The 17,368-nt window shown below is 39.0% G+C and overlaps 1 protein-coding gene across 7 annotated transcripts in view; it reads right to left on the bottom strand.

Moving 5' to 3' along the window:
* Window positions 1–17,368, bottom strand: part of LOC110098592 (TOM1-like protein 5) — a 60,421-nt gene that overhangs the window by 30,542 nt on the left and 12,511 nt on the right. For all 7 annotated transcript variants that reach the window (XM_020825456.2, XM_020825453.2, XM_020825455.2 and 4 more), the window contains 4 exons: window positions 6,639–6,737; window positions 6,420–6,533; window positions 4,691–4,851; window positions 3,879–3,954 (listed from right to left, as the gene is read on the bottom strand). In XM_020825456.2, coding sequence (XP_020681115.1) covers window positions 3,879–3,954; window positions 4,691–4,851; window positions 6,420–6,533; window positions 6,639–6,737 — 450 coding nt within the window. The remainder of the gene's footprint in view (window positions 1–3,878; window positions 3,955–4,690; window positions 4,852–6,419; window positions 6,534–6,638; window positions 6,738–17,368) is intronic.

Genomic DNA, 17,368 nt, shown 5'->3' on the forward strand with positions numbered 1-17,368 from the left:
GTTTAGTGAATTCTTTTGATTGTAGGCCTGGAATACCTAATACGAATGTATTGAAACAAATACACTGGTCGCCACAGTCGTGTATTCGTTTAAAGGTTCGAACCCTGTCGACTTCTATTGATCCGTATAGAAGGGACGGGTTCGAACTAAAATTTACTTATCGACCCGCGCAGCATCCCTAGGCGTCACGTGTGTACCAATAACACGCTCGCCGGGGCCCATGCGAATGATTTTTATATTGATTTAGACGTACCCCATTGTGTACCTATGTGTATACAAATTATAGTGCATGTGCATGGGTACTTTAAAATATTTGTAGTTGTGTAGATAACTATCATTTGGATGCACACAACTTTTCATTTGAAAGCTTATACACGCCTTCTGTCCGCTAATACGAGTGTTACGGATCCGATGGCGTTGCGTTATAGATTGTAGACGCCTTCTGTCTGATTGTATGAGTGTTGCAGATCCGGTGGCATTGCATTGTAGATTGTAGACGCCTTCTGTCTGCTTGTATAAATGTTGCAGATCCAGTGGCGTGTGTCTTGATGTTGACTCCCCCTTTCTTATTCACCGGGGACGAGACTTTCTGGACTTTGGAGTCAATGATTGTTGATTTGGTAAGAACCCTTTTTAGGTTCTTTGGTGTAGCGGACCGTTATTTTCGGTATTTGTAGACACCATAACAGTTTTCTTCTCATGTATGGAACTAAGAAGAGACTTTGGAACACCCGAAAGTTTGGTTCTAATTTGTTCAAACATTTCCTCCCTTTTGCAAGGGGTGTCCTTTTTTGTACATTGGGCTGCCTTTGTACCTGGTGTACTTGTAGATTTTGACCATCACTGTCGTAGGTGATATCCATACTTGTGTCCACAGTGGTTCGTTGTGCTTACGATATACCCACTATTGTTATCCACGAGTATCCATTTGCTCGGGACCGCTGTATCACCTACGACCTTCTGAATGTATTTGTAGAAGACCCATTATCTCTGCATCATATCCACCCTTTCACCAATCTCGGGTGGTTGTTGTTGGGTTGCATTTGTTTGTAGGAAGGCGGATCCTCCATCATTAGTCTCCCATATCGTCATCTCAATCAACAGGCATTTGTAGAGATTGTTGTAGGAATTCATGCATCAAGGTCTTGTTCGCCACGAGTCCCCCATTGTTTGTTTGTATTGAAGCATGATTCAGGCTCCTGATGAACCTCTCCTATTTGAATCCCATTTCAAACGGAAGATCGTCGTTGCATCTTATGAAGCAAATAGACTTGTTATCTTTGGTTAGCATCACATCAAGAGGCCGGTCCTCCTTTGTTGGTTACATTTTAAGAAGACCGTGAAAACTACTTCAAGCTTTGCCTTTAACGATCTTAAACATTCAATCAATACAACCCAATGCCACAAAACAACTAGCAAGAACACCTCAGTAAATGAAAAGCCACAAAGAGCGATTCAAACGAGAATGTACAGGTCTTCTTGAAGTCCAACTCAAGTTCTTGCTTGAGTTCAAATTGATTTGAATTTAGGTTCAATCTGAGTTTGAGTAGGAGTTCATAACCCCCACTTAATGTTATATAGTTCGAGCTCAAAGTACAAGTTCAAGTGTCCCATGCAGTCCAAGTCCTCAACTTTAAGTATAGGTTCAAGTGCTTGTTCCGGGTCTTCTGAAGTTATTGCAAGTATAATTTCATGTTCACTTTTTGTTCGAAGTCTTCTGGAGATCTTTTGATTTCAATTGAATACTCGATTTGGCTTGAATTTTGGTTCGAATCTAATTTTATTTAACTTGGATTCGGTCTTTTATTAGTCATTTGGGTTCTGTTCAAGTTCAAGTCCATAGTCCACAAGTCCTAAGTTCATGTTCATTTGAGTCCCAATGCTTGTTCTTTTGAGTTCAAAGCAGGTCCCGAGTAGAGTAATATTTCACCCAAAATTTCGGCAACCTCCCGACGTCTCCCCTGTTTAGGGGAAAACTTCGAGAAAACTGGGCCTCCCGCCACGCTAAAAAAAAGCGTGCACGATAGGTGCCCCCTTTCGAGGACACCGCGGCCGTAAAATCTTTGTTGCTCCACCACGCCAGAGAAAGGCGTGCATGGGTCTTCGGTACCTATTGCAAAAGAGAAGCAGTCGTTTCCCCGCAAGCGGGTACTTATGGGTATCCCGATCTCGTCATAGGCACCACACGGGATTCCCTTCCCACCACGCTAGAGAAAAGCGTGCATGAGTTGGTTTCCCAATTTGACACTAACGTTGAGAATAGGATTTGGAACCGAGTGTCACTCGCCTACCTCGTCGTAGGTGTTGCGCCGGTTGCCCCTCCCACCACGCTAGAGAAAAGCGTGCATGGGAAGACCACCGACTCGACATGCAGGTCGAGGTAAGAGAGAGAGAGACTAAGTTCCATAAATTATACCTTTGGCGACCGGCGGATCAACGGCTGCTCGTGGATCGAGGCAAGAGGGTACGGAAACCGAGGCGGGAAGGGCAGGCATGCTTCTTCTCTTTTTTTTAATTAATTATAATTAATGCTAATTAATTAGTAAATTATTTTTAATTATTTATTTATAATTAAGATAATTAATTAAATTTATTAAAATTGATTAAAACTATTAGTTATAATTAATCTGTAGTTAATTATAACTAATTAGTGTTAATTAATTTTAATAAAGTTATCTTCACGCCAGCGAGCTCCTGTTCAAGCTTCCGATCAAAGTGTCGGAACTTCCGATCCTAGGGAATGTCGGAAGAGGGAGCGAAGTCGATCGGGCACGACGGAGCCGGAGAAGTCGTCGATCGAGCGGGGTCGGACAGCCACCGAAGTGCCGAAGAAGCCGTCGAAAGGGAGAAAGTTACCCTCACAGCCTTCGAGCTCACGTTGTTACTTGCGATCTCAATGTCGTAACTTCTGATCCTGCAGACAGGAAACGTCGTCGAAGCAGCGAAGTCGAACAACACAAGGAGCCGAAGAAGCGATGAAGAGGAGAGAGCGAGAGTGAGAGCGTCGGGAGAGAGAGCGATTGCGAGAGTCAGAGAGGAAGAGGCCGAGGCCTCTTCTCCTTGGCTCTTTAACAACGCGAGGTCGTGCGTCGTGGGAGAAATGTCGCGGACGTGTCTGCGACGTGCGGCTGAGGTAAGCATTTTTTTTTCTTTTTTTTTTTTCTTTTTTTTTGATCGTGTAGCAGGTCAACAGACTAACATTCTGAAAGTTGTTTAATTTGCTAGCCCCTTTTTTATCTCTTTTTACATAATCAGTTAAAAGAGATGTATCAATGCATAGGCATCATAATGCAAGGTCAAGCAAAGCGACTGTAAACAAAGATTAAAGCAACATTGTTTCTGGAACAATAACTCGTTACCTTTAATTCCCAGAATTAAAGGTTGCTCTAGCCCCATTCATAAAATCAATATTTATTAAAATACTGCATATTATACTATTGTTTTGTTGCAGGTAATTGTTAGCTATATTCAAAATAGTATCAAATGATATCTTCTGTAGTTTGACCGATAAATTGGCATTCACAGCTTATCAAAAAAATGCATCGATAAAAATAAGTCCACATTTAACACGTTCTCCATTTATAAAAGAAAATATTTTTGAGCTCTGCAGTTTATATCTAAACCAAATTGTTATCAGAAAAACATCAAAAACTTATCTAGGCTTGGATGCTATCAATAATGCATAAGCACTAAGTATGTTAAGTGACTAGTCAAACAGTAGAATAACATATGGAGGTTTGTTTGTTCGACTAAGAAAACCCAATGTCATACATTTACACAGTTAAATATTTTATCAAATGCTTTTATATCTTTTTTATGCATTCCATACAATAACAACAATGCATTTTATAAGATGTTAAATTCATTAATACATGTACCTCAGGGCGTCTAGGAGTCAAGGCATTCAAAGTTTCCATCAAAACTTCCATGACACTGGTGGCCTTATGAATGATGCTGAAAAACAGAAATGGCATAAGAAATAAATATCATCACATACATGACGATCAACCTATATTCTTTAATATATTTAAGAAAAAAATCACATACACGATGTTCAAATACAATAAGATTTACCCACAAAGTATGAACAGCCAAAAAGAAAAAGAACTATTAGATGAAGGCTAGCAGAGTGCCTAACCATAAACAGCAACATTTATCAAAGAACTCAGATGCATTGTGCAAAAAATGGATAAACTCTTTTGGATGGTTATTCTAAACTAGACTCTTGGTTTGGTGAAGATGTGAAGCTGCAATGCTAAGCATAATAAATATACAACAGTCAAAGAAAAGGACGTGTAACTCTGCAGGTGTATTCATGAAATAATGGAGGATGAATATCCTCAAAAAAAGGTTTTATGTTGTAGGTCCTCGCACAAATCCAAAGTAACATTCTAAGGTTTTTGGAAAGCAAAGCAAAACAACCAAGCCAATGAGCTGCAATTAACAGGGATGTTTTGATAATAAAAAATCATAAAGGTTAACTTTAATAATTGTGACGATGATGACAAAATTAAAAGGCTTGCCCCTCCAACTGAAGACATGCAAGGAAAATCATAAAATAGTAAACTGAAATGCCAACCAAGAGGAAAACGGAGTAATTAAATTTTGAATTTTGAAATGATTCCAGACCAGCACCCAAATGTTCAGAATCTGGAAAACTTGACAAATTATCATACTTAGAGTACAGCACCTATGCTCAGCTTGAGAACTTGGTTCTTTTGCAGCATCTTGACATCTATTGGACATAGATACTTCTGCAGTCAAATCCTTTAAATGCTCATTTATTTCTTTTGCTTGAAATTGTTGGGTGGATTGAATATGACTACGTTGAGGAAATTGTACCCGTGAAGCCTGGAAAGAGTATGAATTCGCTCATAAATTCCAGATATTGAATTGCCAACTAATGTTAAAATGTTAAATCACTAAAAACCAGAAAAACACACATGAAAGTGATTAAGTTAGAATTCATTGTCAAAATATGTTGGCAAATTCATCCTAGCATAAAAAAAAAAATTATGGATCAACACATAACCTGAAGATGTGAAGTCCATCATGAAAATCACTCCTAAAATATACAAGGCATCCTCAGAATACATGGTAAGGTCAATTGCCAGGTAAATGAGATCAACTTAACATAAAAAATGAAGGATCTGATGACATTTATGGGAAGGTGAGAAAAATCCCTGCAATTACCACACAACTGAGCATACTCCTAGCACTTACTAGACAAGCAACACTACTCGTACTGTTCATTCCATCAAATAAATGATTAGTATTTTTTATGTGCATCTATATAAATGAATTTAAAAACAAGATTTCAGTTCTAGTTCAACAAATAAATGTTCGCCACAAATATGATAAGGCTTTTTAGACTTTTAACTAGGAAATCATAATCCATTAATCCCTAAAATAACTGAATGAAAGAGGTTCTCAACCACATCATCCTCTAACCTTTATAAACCTCTGCTACCTCCTGTGTGTAATATGGAATGTTTAGCAGACTAGGAATTAGGAAAGAAAAATGAGGATGGCTTGAGAGTACATGTAATAGGTCATGATTCAAGAATGCAAGGACACTCTCAGATGAAAAAGAACAATTAACACGACTAGGTTGTGAAGAAGCATTTGGCGAACCAAGGGCAAGATTTGAGTTTTGCTCTCATTTGACATTATACACAAATAAATAATGAAAATTCAAAAAGGGCAGAAATGGGCATTGAAAAGAGGAACCTTAAGGGAGAAAGAGGAGAACACGATTGAGAAGGAGAATAATATGATAAAGGGTTTGAGAAAACAATTGTAATTTCATCATCAATTTATCAAATCTATTGTTGCAAGCCTAAAACCACTTATATATACCCATGGCTCAACAAATACTTAAAATGAATTAAAACTGAAGGAAGAAAATAATATGCCCTTATTGTATGTATGAGAATGTTTATGAACATAAATTTCAAAAATTGCATAAATAGCATATTCTACTATTTCATAAATAGAAATTATAAATTCAAAAATATTAAATTAATCATGTGTTACACATGTCAATCTTAAATGGTGATCAGATGGACATTGTCGCCTACCCACTATAATTTATAATACAAGTTACACCCTCAGCACCATTGATTCAAATCCACATTTGTTAGAATAGAGCAACATAGATCTATATCATCAGGAACAAACGCACAATAAAGTTAGGCCATGACAACCCCTCTCCACAACAATCTTTTTGTTGGCATGAATGTAAGCAAGTAGATAAAAGCCATAAAATATTATATATCAATCAAACTAAAGTAAAATCTAAATAACTGATATTAACTTAATAAACACAAGGCTGGTTCCAGATGAAATTAAATGCAACACCTTAAAAAACCAAAACATAATTTTTCAAATAAAGTTTGTAGCCTAGATTAACAACTTACTACAAGGTCATAGTAGGCAGTATAATATTGTGGGTATCTTCCTTCAGCCCCACCAAGAGACGTCTGGGTAGCATCCAGAAGAAGAAATATCCTTTCCCGAACAGGCAAGTTTGTCTGTCAATAAATAGTGAAAAATATTTCCTAGTCAAACGCAATGAATTAGAATTAGAGAAGCACGCAAACTAAGTGAATCACAACAGATTCCGAAAATGGCTCCACCTTCTTCTTAACTATCTTCACCAGTATCGGAAGAAGACCATTATCAATCACTAGTCTGTGGATATGTTCTCCGCAATTATTCATCAACATCTCTAGCAACTGAAATAAAAACAAATTTCTACATGTTCATGTCATGCCAATAACACAATCTAAGGAGGTCAACACTTAACTTTACAAATCAGCACCGAAGATAACCACCATAGGGCCAGCTTCTGACCATGCCATAAAATGAACAAAGTAAAAATCCAAGGAAAAAAATTCAAAGGAAAAAAATTCATGCCAAGCTATAGGGTATTGTTAACCTTCTTCCCTTGTATAGGGTATTGTTAACCTTCTTCCCTTGTATAGGGTATTGTTAACCTTCCTCCCTTGTATAGGGTATGCCAAGCTTCTTGGTTCCTTTGATCTCACTCTCCAAGTTCTTCTTCATCAAAGATGGCAGCTACAACTACTCCCCGATTGTGCAGTTTGAGTTCAAATAGGAGAAGGGCCTTAGCATCGTGCGAGTAAGAATGGTGTCTGACTTGTCAATAACGAGGCACCTCAATGCCATAAGGCTGAAGGGAGTTCTTCAACCAACTAGCCTTTAGCTCCTTCTACCTTCTTCCTCAGGAGATTCAACATTTTCTTGTTCGTTGTCTCCACTTGTCCATTCATCTACGGATGGTGAACTGAGAAAAGCTTAAGGAGAATGCCTTGTGATTGATAAAAGGACTTGATCTTCATATCAACAATTAAGTACATTATCAATCATTATATATGAGTGGCAGATCATACCTATAGATGATGTCTACCCATAGGAAACTTTTAATGACATCAACAGCAGTAGTCTTGGCGAGTGCCTTTGCTTCTATCCATTAGGTGAAGTAATCCACCATCATTGCGATAATTTTTCTCTACCCACTCGATGGTGAGAATGGGCCGACGAAATCCATGTCCAATATGACAAATGGCTAAGTAATGGGTTGATGCTTATGAGAGGCTTGTAATTTGCATGGGAACAAATTTATGACACTACAAGCATCTCTTTGAGAAATCTTTTGCATCCTTCTGAATAGTTAGATAGAAGGACCCCCGTCGTAAAATTCAATGTGAAAGTATCCTTTCTCCTGAGTGATTTCTACACTTTCCTGAGTGCACCTCTCTATATACCGTTACATTCTCGTCTTCTCTTATATATTGCAAGTTGATAGAGGTCATAGACCTCTTGAATAACCCTCCTACAATAATCAAGTATTGTGCAGCTTTTATTTTGAATTGCTTTTGGTCAACAACATTGGAGCTCAATTTTTATGTCTTGAGGTACTCCATGCATAGATTTATCCAACTCACTGGGCGATCGATCCCTAAATTCATGACTTTTCCCTTCTTTGGGCTTGGCAATCTTCAAGCGAGTCACCTGTTTAGGTTGATTATGCTCAAAAGGAATCTGAGTTATTCTAAAGTACATGAATTTATTGATCTCTGCCTTCACCTTGAAGAGATATTTCGGCAACAATTCATCTCATACCTCGAACTTATCATTTAGACTTATAATTAATTGTGAATAGGGATAAATGACTAGCTTTGTAGCACCTATCCCTATCAAAAATTGTAATACAATGTTCAAAGCATTTGTACTTAGTTTGATTATTGGTGACCGGAATTTCGATGCTAGCCACCTGCATGATAATTATTTGTTTAAGGTATTTAAGAATTATACCTACTCCTATTCTGTGTTTGCTTGAAGCCCAATAAACATATAGGGGCTGTTTGGCAACAAGTAGGATTTAATTTTAGTAGGATTTAATAAATTCTATAAATCCATATTTACTAAATCTTGAAAACTGTTAGGCAAGATAAGCATTGAATCCTTTTAAACCATGTGGAACCGTTTTGTGATGTAATCCAAGATTTAAAGCAATTAGTATATTAAAAAATTAAATTAATTTGTCTTTTAATTCTAATTTGCATTTTAAATACAAGATATATGTTAAATCTACTTCTAATTACTATAAATAAATTATAATTACAAAAATCATATAATTTGAAAATAATTTAATTATGAAATAATTTATTAATTTTAATTTTATTATATTTATGATTATTAATTATAATTAAATTTAAATTACTTATCAATTAATTTAAGTATTTAATTATTTATTAATTATATTATACCATCTTTCTACTGTTCAAGCACTTTTTCGACCAAATCCTATAAATCCACCGAACTCTCGGTTTTAGTAAATCCGGAATTTATGGCAAAAAGGGTGAAACAGAAGATTTAATTCGATTTGAAATTTAACGGTTCCCTAAATCATGTTTGGCAGGATTTTGCATAAATCTTGCTCAAATTATGTTGCCAAACAGCCCCATAGTGTCCAAGCTATGTTTAGTGTATTTACTACCTCTTGTTCATCACTGGGGTTTATGAAGTGTACAAGGATGTCAGATAATGTTTGGGCCATGATCATCATTCTTGGTGCATAAGTAATATGAAAATCAATCAACTCCACAATCACCTTGACTTTGTCAAAATTTATTTTGATGCCCTCTAGTGTTAAAAGAAACCCAAGAAAGTTGCCTGAACCTGCACCAACGTGCACTTTAAAGGATTAAGTCACATATTGCATCTTTTGAGCATGGTGAATATCTTATTTAGGTCTAGCATTATGTTATTCAAGTGACTTTCTCTTCACCATCAAATCATCCACATAAACCTTAAAATTTATACCCTTCTGCTCCTTGAAGACCTGATTCATAATCGTTTAATAGGTTGCCCTTGCATTCTTCAATCCAAAAAACCTGACCTAGTTGTAGAGACATTCACATTTGAAGAAAGTGGTTTTCTCACAGCTGTGGAGATGTGTCTTGATTTAATAACAGCCTGAAATAGCGGCTTATCACTAGGAATCCAACAATCGAATCCACCAACAAGTTAATCCTGGGAAATGGATACCCGTTCTTTGGGCATGCCAACTTAAAGTTGGTGAAGTCGACACACATCCTCTATTTGCAGATTTCCTTCTACATCATAACGATATTAGAGATTCAATCAAGATATTATACCTCTCGAATAAAGTCAACATAAAGCAACTTTCCAACTCTTGTTTTTTAGGCTTGGCTTTCGGGTTCTCGTTTCACATTCAATTTATGGAAGGCAGCCTCCATATCTATGTCAGGCACTCCACTGTCATCCATGCAAAGACATTGAAATCATCCCTGAGAGTTTGGACGAGTTTGCCTCGATGTAAGGGTCCAAAAGACTTATTCGCAGGGTTTTTTGGGTCGTCCTCCATGACTAGAACTTCCTCCACTGCCTCAATAGTCTCTAACCCTAGTCCTCGCTCTATTTCAAGCTACATCACTTCTTTTAGGGAGGGCCTTCAAATAGCACGTCTATGATTGTGTGATGTCAGCTCACACCGTGATCTCCTGATCATCTAGTAGGAATTTGACTGCCATATGATTCATCGAGATGACTATCTTGAACGTATTCATGAGAGGTCGTTAGAAGATTGCATTATAGATGGTCAATGTGTTAAATGATTATCAAGACAACCATGGTGATGTACTGCTTGATGGTCACACCCACCCCACATGATAAGTAGTGCGATCATATGTGATGCAGATCACATTAATACTGGAGCCTATGCAGGACATTTTATCTTCCTTAACAAACTCATGCCTTCACCACTTTCTTATTTACCATTTTTGTTTACCGTACTGTCATTTTTTTTATTGTTGCTATAGTCAGTTAAAGCATTACAGAAAAAGGAAGAAATACATATAGGAAGAAATAGAATGTATTAGCAGTTTTTGTTGTTCATTAATATTGCAAACACTAGAACTACAACAGTTCTGTAGTTTTTCTATTGTTCCTTGCTAACGATTCTTCCGAGTCTCGTGTATAATCCTGTTGTGTTCCATCATTTGGTATCAAAGCCAGCGACTGGAAGGGGGAGGATGACAGATCCGTCCGAGGAAGTTCGGAGCTTAGACACGCTTTGGGCAAAGTGCAAACCAATCCAACATCATCCGTCAGCTGGATGAGTTGGCCGCCGAGGTACAAAGGCTGTCAGTTGAAATGTGCCGCGAGTTCAATCTCATCAGGGCAAGGCAACGACACTAACATTCACAGCGGAATGAAGCTCCAGTTAATCGCATAGTGCAGCGAAGAGGGGTAGTATATGGCTGTCCATTCCACCATAATGCTGCAGTTTTACACGAGTCTTTGGACTCAGAGGAGGCAATAATGTATCCGAGTGCATAATTGTTGGAGTAGGTAGATGAAGATGGCGGACGCTCATACCCTCCAGAACATCAAAGACACCGCCGACCAATACAGTATCAGCATCACCAAGGAGAATTTAAGGTTAAACTTGATATTCCTTTTTTTACGGGCATTTGCACATAGAAGATTATCTAGATTGGGAGAAAGCTGTGGAGAATTTCTTTGATTATATAGAAATTGAACAGGACAAACAGGTGAAATATGTATCGTGTTGATTGCGAGGGGGTGCTAGTACTTGGTGGGCTCAGACCTTACAAATAAGGCAAAGGGAAGGCAAGGGTCTAGTTCGCAATTGGACTCAAATGAAGCAATTGTTAAGAGCACAGTTTTTGCCTACTGATTTTGAGCATATACTTTACATGAGGTATCAACATTATGTGCAAGGGGCACGATCTGTTAGTGAATATACCGAAGAATTTAATCGACTAAGTGCCAGAAACAACTTAAATGAATCGGTCAAACCAATTAGTGGCACGATACATTGGCGGTCTCAAGGATAACATCCAGGATAAGTTGGAATTAAATTTGGTGTGGTCCTTATCTCAAACAGTCAATTTTGCGTTGAAAGTGGAGATGCAGCAAAGTAGGCAAGTAAAGGTGCCCTTCAACCGCAGGCATTGGCAAGAACCGGCAACTGGACCCAACAAGGCTTCTTCAAAATCAGTGAGAGTCTCCCAACCTATGGCCAATTCATCCACAACTGCAGCTAGTTCCAGTTCGGAGCACAAGGCTCAGACCAAACCAAAGCCCCAAGGTAAAGAAAACCGTTATGCTAAACCTTCTACACTTAAGTGTTTTCGTTGCTTCTAGCCCGGGCACAAATTGAATGAATGTCCTCAAAGACAACAAGCACACTATGCTAGCGGAGAAGAAGGAAGTGATCCAGTGGATGCAGAAGAAGACGCCGAAATAGATGATCTAGTAGCTGACAAAGGGGAACCATTGGTTTGCATTCTATAGAAATTATTACTAGCTCCCAGGCAAAGCATTCATTCCCAACGTCATGTTCTCTTCCGGACACGGTGAACTATAAACGGCAAAGTGTGTGACCTCTTAATCGATAGCGGGTGTACTGAAAATGTGATCTCACGCTTAGTGGTTCAAAGTTTACAATTAAATACCTCCAAGAACCCAAATCCTTACAAGATAACATAGGTCAAGAAAGGTATGAAGATTGGCGTTACTGATTCATGTAGAGTAACTTTTTTCATTGGAAAGCAATATGTTTGCGAGGTAGTGTGTGACGCTTGGAGATGGATGTCTACCATCTTATATTGGGGAGACCGTGGCAATTTGATGCTGGCACTGTTTACGATTGTCGAGCTAATGTATATTCCTTTGAGTGGAAAGGTCGACGTCTTCGATTATTACCCAGCTCCAATGAGAACAAGCCCCTACAGCTGGGGCCAGCAAAGCAATCAGCAATGCACCTAGTCACGGGTTCCACGTTGCTTCATTGTTGGCGGGAGTCAGCTCCTTTGTTTGCCTTGTTGCTAGCAGAACACAAACCATTTTCAAGTCAGGAAAAAATACATAGTGACATCCAACAGCTTTTACAACAATTTCAATAGCTTACACCGGAAGAGCTACCGGCGGAACTTCCACCTCTCCGAGACATTCAACATCATATAGACTTTGTTCCAAGTTCGAGGTTGCCAACATGCCTCATTATCGACTTAACCCAAAGGAACAACAAATTCTCCAAGACTTCATTGACAAGCTGCTAGAAAAAAGCATGAGTCCTTGTGCAGTGCCGGCATTGTTGGTCCCGAAAAAGGATGGGAGTTAGCGAATGTGCGTATATAGTCGGGCCATTAATAAGATCACCATAAAATATAGATTTCCTGTACCTCGCATTAAAGAATTGATAGATCATTTATAGGGATCTTCCATTTTCTCCAAATTGGACTTACATAGTGGTTATCATAAGATATGTATGCGTCCCGAAGACGAATGGAAGACTGCATTCAAAACACCCCAAGGTCTATATGAATGGAAGGTAATGTCGTTTGGGCTGTGCAATGCCCCATCCACCTTCATGAGGGTGATGAATGAAATACTGAAGCCATTCTTAGGGAAATTTTGTATAGTTTATTTTGATGACATTTTGGTCTATAGCACATCGTGGCAACATCACTTGACTCAGCTAACAACCTTGTTTGAAGTCCTGAAGCAGCAGAAGTTGTTCCTCAATCTCCCTAAATGTGAACTTGGTGTTCCTAAAGTGTGCTTCCTAGGTTTCATAGTCTCAGAAGAAGGCATTCAGATGAATCCTAGGAAAGTAGCAGCCATTACGGATTGGCCAACCCCTCAATCATTTTTTGAGGTATGGATTTTCCACGAGTTGGCGAATTTCTATCATAAGTTCATCAAAAACTTCAATCTTATTATGGCACCTATTACAGATTGTCTCAAATCCAAGGTTTTTGTATGGACCGAAGGGCAACAACAAAGTTTTGATGAGATTAAAAGTTCGCTCAATTCAACTCCCGTCCTGGCTCTTCCTAGTTTTGACAAGTTGTTTACAGTCGATATGGATGAATCGTCCATCAGGGTAGGTGCTATCCTCTCACAATTGGATAAGCCAATAGCTTTTTTAGCGAGTTGTGTCCGGCTCGCCAAAAGTGGATTGCTTACAAGCAAGAACTTTATGCCATTATCCGCGCATTGAAACAGTGGGAACAGTATCTCCTTCACCAAGAATTCATACTCTGTTGTGATAATAAAGCTCTCTCCTACATAAACAGTCAAAAGACAGTTAACCGCATGCATGCTCGCTGTTTAATTTTCTTACAACGGTTCACCTTCACAATCAAACACAAGCCTGGTATTTCAAACCGAGTGGATGATGCCCTCGGTAGGAAACGCATTCTGTTAATGCAATTGCAAACTCAAATAACTGGTCTAGAATGCTTAAAATACCTCTATGAAGAATATCCAGATTTTGGTGAGATCTGGAAGCAATGCCAAGCACAACAACCAATGGAAGAGTACTCAATACGTCATGGTTACCTCTTTAAACGTTGCTGCTATGCATTACGGTTTCATCTTGGCGTCAACAGTTGGTTCGAGAAACACATAGAGGAGCTCTTGCAGCACATGTAGGCCGGGACAACACACTTCGACAGCTTCAATCTAGATTTTTCTGGCCCCGTTTGCGACGAGATGTGTTTAGTCTTGTGGATAGCTGCTCGATTTGTCATAATTATAAAGGTGGTGCTCAAAATACAGGTCTCTACATGTCGTTGCCAGTTCCAGATTCGATTTGGGAGGACCTCAACTTTGACTTTGTTTTGGGGTTGCCAAGAACCAAAAGAGGGAATGACTCCATTATGGTGGTCATCAACAGATTTTCAAAAAAGGCGCATTTTTTATCTTGTAAGAAAACTTCTAATGCCTCAAACATTGCTCATCTTTTTTCTAATGAAATTGTTCAGCTGCATGGGCTTCCTAGAAGCCTCACCTCGGATCATGACGTTAAGTTTATCAGTCATTTCTGGAGCGAGCTTTGGAAGAGATTGGGGACTGAATTACGTCTCAGTTCGGCGTACCATCCTCAATCTGATGGTCAGACGGAGGTTGTCAACCGCACTTTGGGTAGCATGCTACGTTGCTTAGTCCAAGATCATCCACGACAATGGGAGGAGGTATTGAGTAAGGCTGAATTCACTTATAACCCTATGACGAATCGGTTCACATGTAAAACTCCATTTCGTATTGTTTATACTAAACTGCCTAATATTGCTCTCGACATTTATGTTCTACTGAAGTGTAAATCGTCCATTTCCGCCACATTCACTGTCAATTATACTGAGATGCTAGCTGATGTTCGCAAACAAATTATCAATTCCAATCAGCAATACAAGGATGCAGCTGATGTTCACCGCAGACAGCGCTTGTTCAATGTCGGAGACCTGGTGATGGTCCGATTACGACGAGAACGCTTTCCAACTGGATCTTACTCCAAGCTTTCCTGCCGCAAGCTTGGACCCATTCCCATCATAGCTAAAATCAATGATAATGCATACACGGTAGCCTTACCTGCTGATTACAATACCTCTCCAACTTTTAATGTCTCAGATATTTGGGCATACACACCACCACCAGACGATGGCATTGTATCGATCTTCTAAACATGGGGAGGACTGATGCAGATCACGTTAATACCGGAGCCTATGCAGGACATTTTATCTTCCTTAACAAACTCATGCCTTCGCCACTTTCTTATTTACTATTTTTGTTTACCGTACTGCCATTTTCTTTTATTGTTGCTATAGTTAGTTTTAGCATTACAGAAAAAGGAAGAAATACATATAGAAAGAAGCAAAATGTATTAGCAGTTTTTGCTGTTCATCAATATTACAAATACTAGAACAACAACAATTTTGTAGTTTTTCTATTGTTCCTTGCTAACGATTCTTCCAGGTCTCGTGTCCGATCCTGTTGCGTTCCATCAATATGCCTTCACAGTCCCTAGGCTCTCCAAAAAAACTATAGAGAGGACCTGATGTAGGAGCAAGCTATGAGAACAGCAAATTCATCTTTTAAAAATAGATATAAAAATAATATTAACCAAACTCTCAGTGTCAATCAAGATATTGCCTACCTGATAATTGGATACAAGAGTGATGACGGCAACAGTATCATTGAAGGGGTTTTCACTCACAGGCTTGACTGCTATGGAAAGTGATCGAGGTGACATCATTTGTTGGTGCCCGTGTGGTGGTAGCTGACCTAACTTCATCTATTTGTGGCTTATTGGAGCCGGCTTCCACTGACATCTCAATTAATTCCCCACCCAAGAAGACGGGTGCCACTTCAAATTTATGGATTAAGTGAGTAAGAATGGGATTGTCCTCATTATTCTCTATAGGGGTTTTTTTCCTAGGAAACGACAAAGGTTGTTGATTACAAACTCCTTCAATTTTGTTGTCTTGAAAAGATCTTCAACTAGCCCACGACGATGCCTACACTCCTTGGTGTCATGACCAAGATCTTTACGGAAGGCGTAGTATCTAGAGGTGTCTCTTATGTGGGCATTCAACTTCATCGATGTTGAGTTCTTAAAGAGTTTTTAATTTTGAATAATAGGCTCCAAAAGCTCGGCCATGGACACACGTAAGGGAGTCACCGTGGGATAGTGGTGAGCAATGAGCATACCTTCATGGCGTGGGCATGTTGCCTGCAATGCCTCCTCAACTCACAGGACATATGGGCATAATATTTTGAGCGATCTCGATTATAGCAGCATCCTCTGCAAACCGGGGTTATGCCAATCACACAGGATGTGAGGTTTATATCTAGCCTTAGATTCCTTTGATCACTTCTCTGCCACTCTCAACCAAGGATCGATCATGCTTGATGGCAAGTTCTTTGGAGCAAGTGGTCAAAGAATACTTGATGCAGGACTAATTAGATGTGATGATTATGTAGTCATTTAGGCATTGCACAACTCTTGGATTAGAATAAATCTCGGAAACAATTACTTAGCAATTCTCAACAAAGATTTAAAACCAATAAGGAAATGATTTGCTTAAGTGAGATTACATGCTATGAACTTTGAAACTTTCAAAATAAATAAGAAAATCACACAACGCAAACAGTGGGCTTCAAATTAAATCCCTAATCTAACAACGAGACGTAGGATGCATAAAAGATTACACTCAATTCCTACAAATGACTAAGCTTGGCGAGAGCAATTTGGAGGAGCTTTCGTGATTACAATCTAACCAATTGAGAATTTAGATTTAGAAGAAGTTGAAGCAAGTGATAAGGAGAACCTTTGCTAATGAGACGTGGCAATCCTCCAATCGGTGCCTTCAAAATGCTCCTCAATGGCTTCCGTCAACGCGAACAAGATGCGATCCACGTATTCTTCGATTGTGTGGTCGATCTCCGGATTCACGTTGAAGAAGGTGGAACGGAGGATGTCGGTGAAACCGTCGTCGTCCTAAGTGAGGACGTACTCAGTCTCCGGATCTGCCATTCATGGATGGTTGAATGTAGAAAGTCAATAACAATTGATGCTCTTCTCGAGTAGTAGCAATAATGACCTCCAATTGTCTTTCAAAGAATATCTGGGTTTGGCTTTCAGGAAACCTGAAATAATTAAGGTTTTCTTCTCAAAATCTGAGAAGAAACTAAGCTCTAAAATTATGGAGGATGGATTGGAAGGGATAGCAATATGGCTGTGAACAATAGGAGATTAGATGTGGAGAGGAAGCATGAGAGGGAGGAGGTGATACGGATAGCAGAGGGAAGGCCGGCGGGATTGAAGGCTTGGGAAATTTTATTTCCTAATGTCACGTTCTCACTTAGGAAATAATTTAGAACTTGGGCTGTGTGAGAGTTTCGGCCAAAAGGTGAGAGAACAGGATTTGAAATTGTTTCCAAATTGATGGGTTTAGAGTTTAGGAAATAATAAATTGAAAATTTCTGGGTTATTGGAGAGGAGCCG

The sequence above is a fragment of the Dendrobium catenatum genome, unplaced genomic scaffold (assembly GCF_001605985.2).
Source record: "Dendrobium catenatum unplaced genomic scaffold, ASM160598v2 fragScaff_scaffold_124, whole genome shotgun sequence".
Classification (NCBI taxonomy): Eukaryota; Viridiplantae; Streptophyta; class Magnoliopsida; order Asparagales; family Orchidaceae; genus Dendrobium; species Dendrobium catenatum.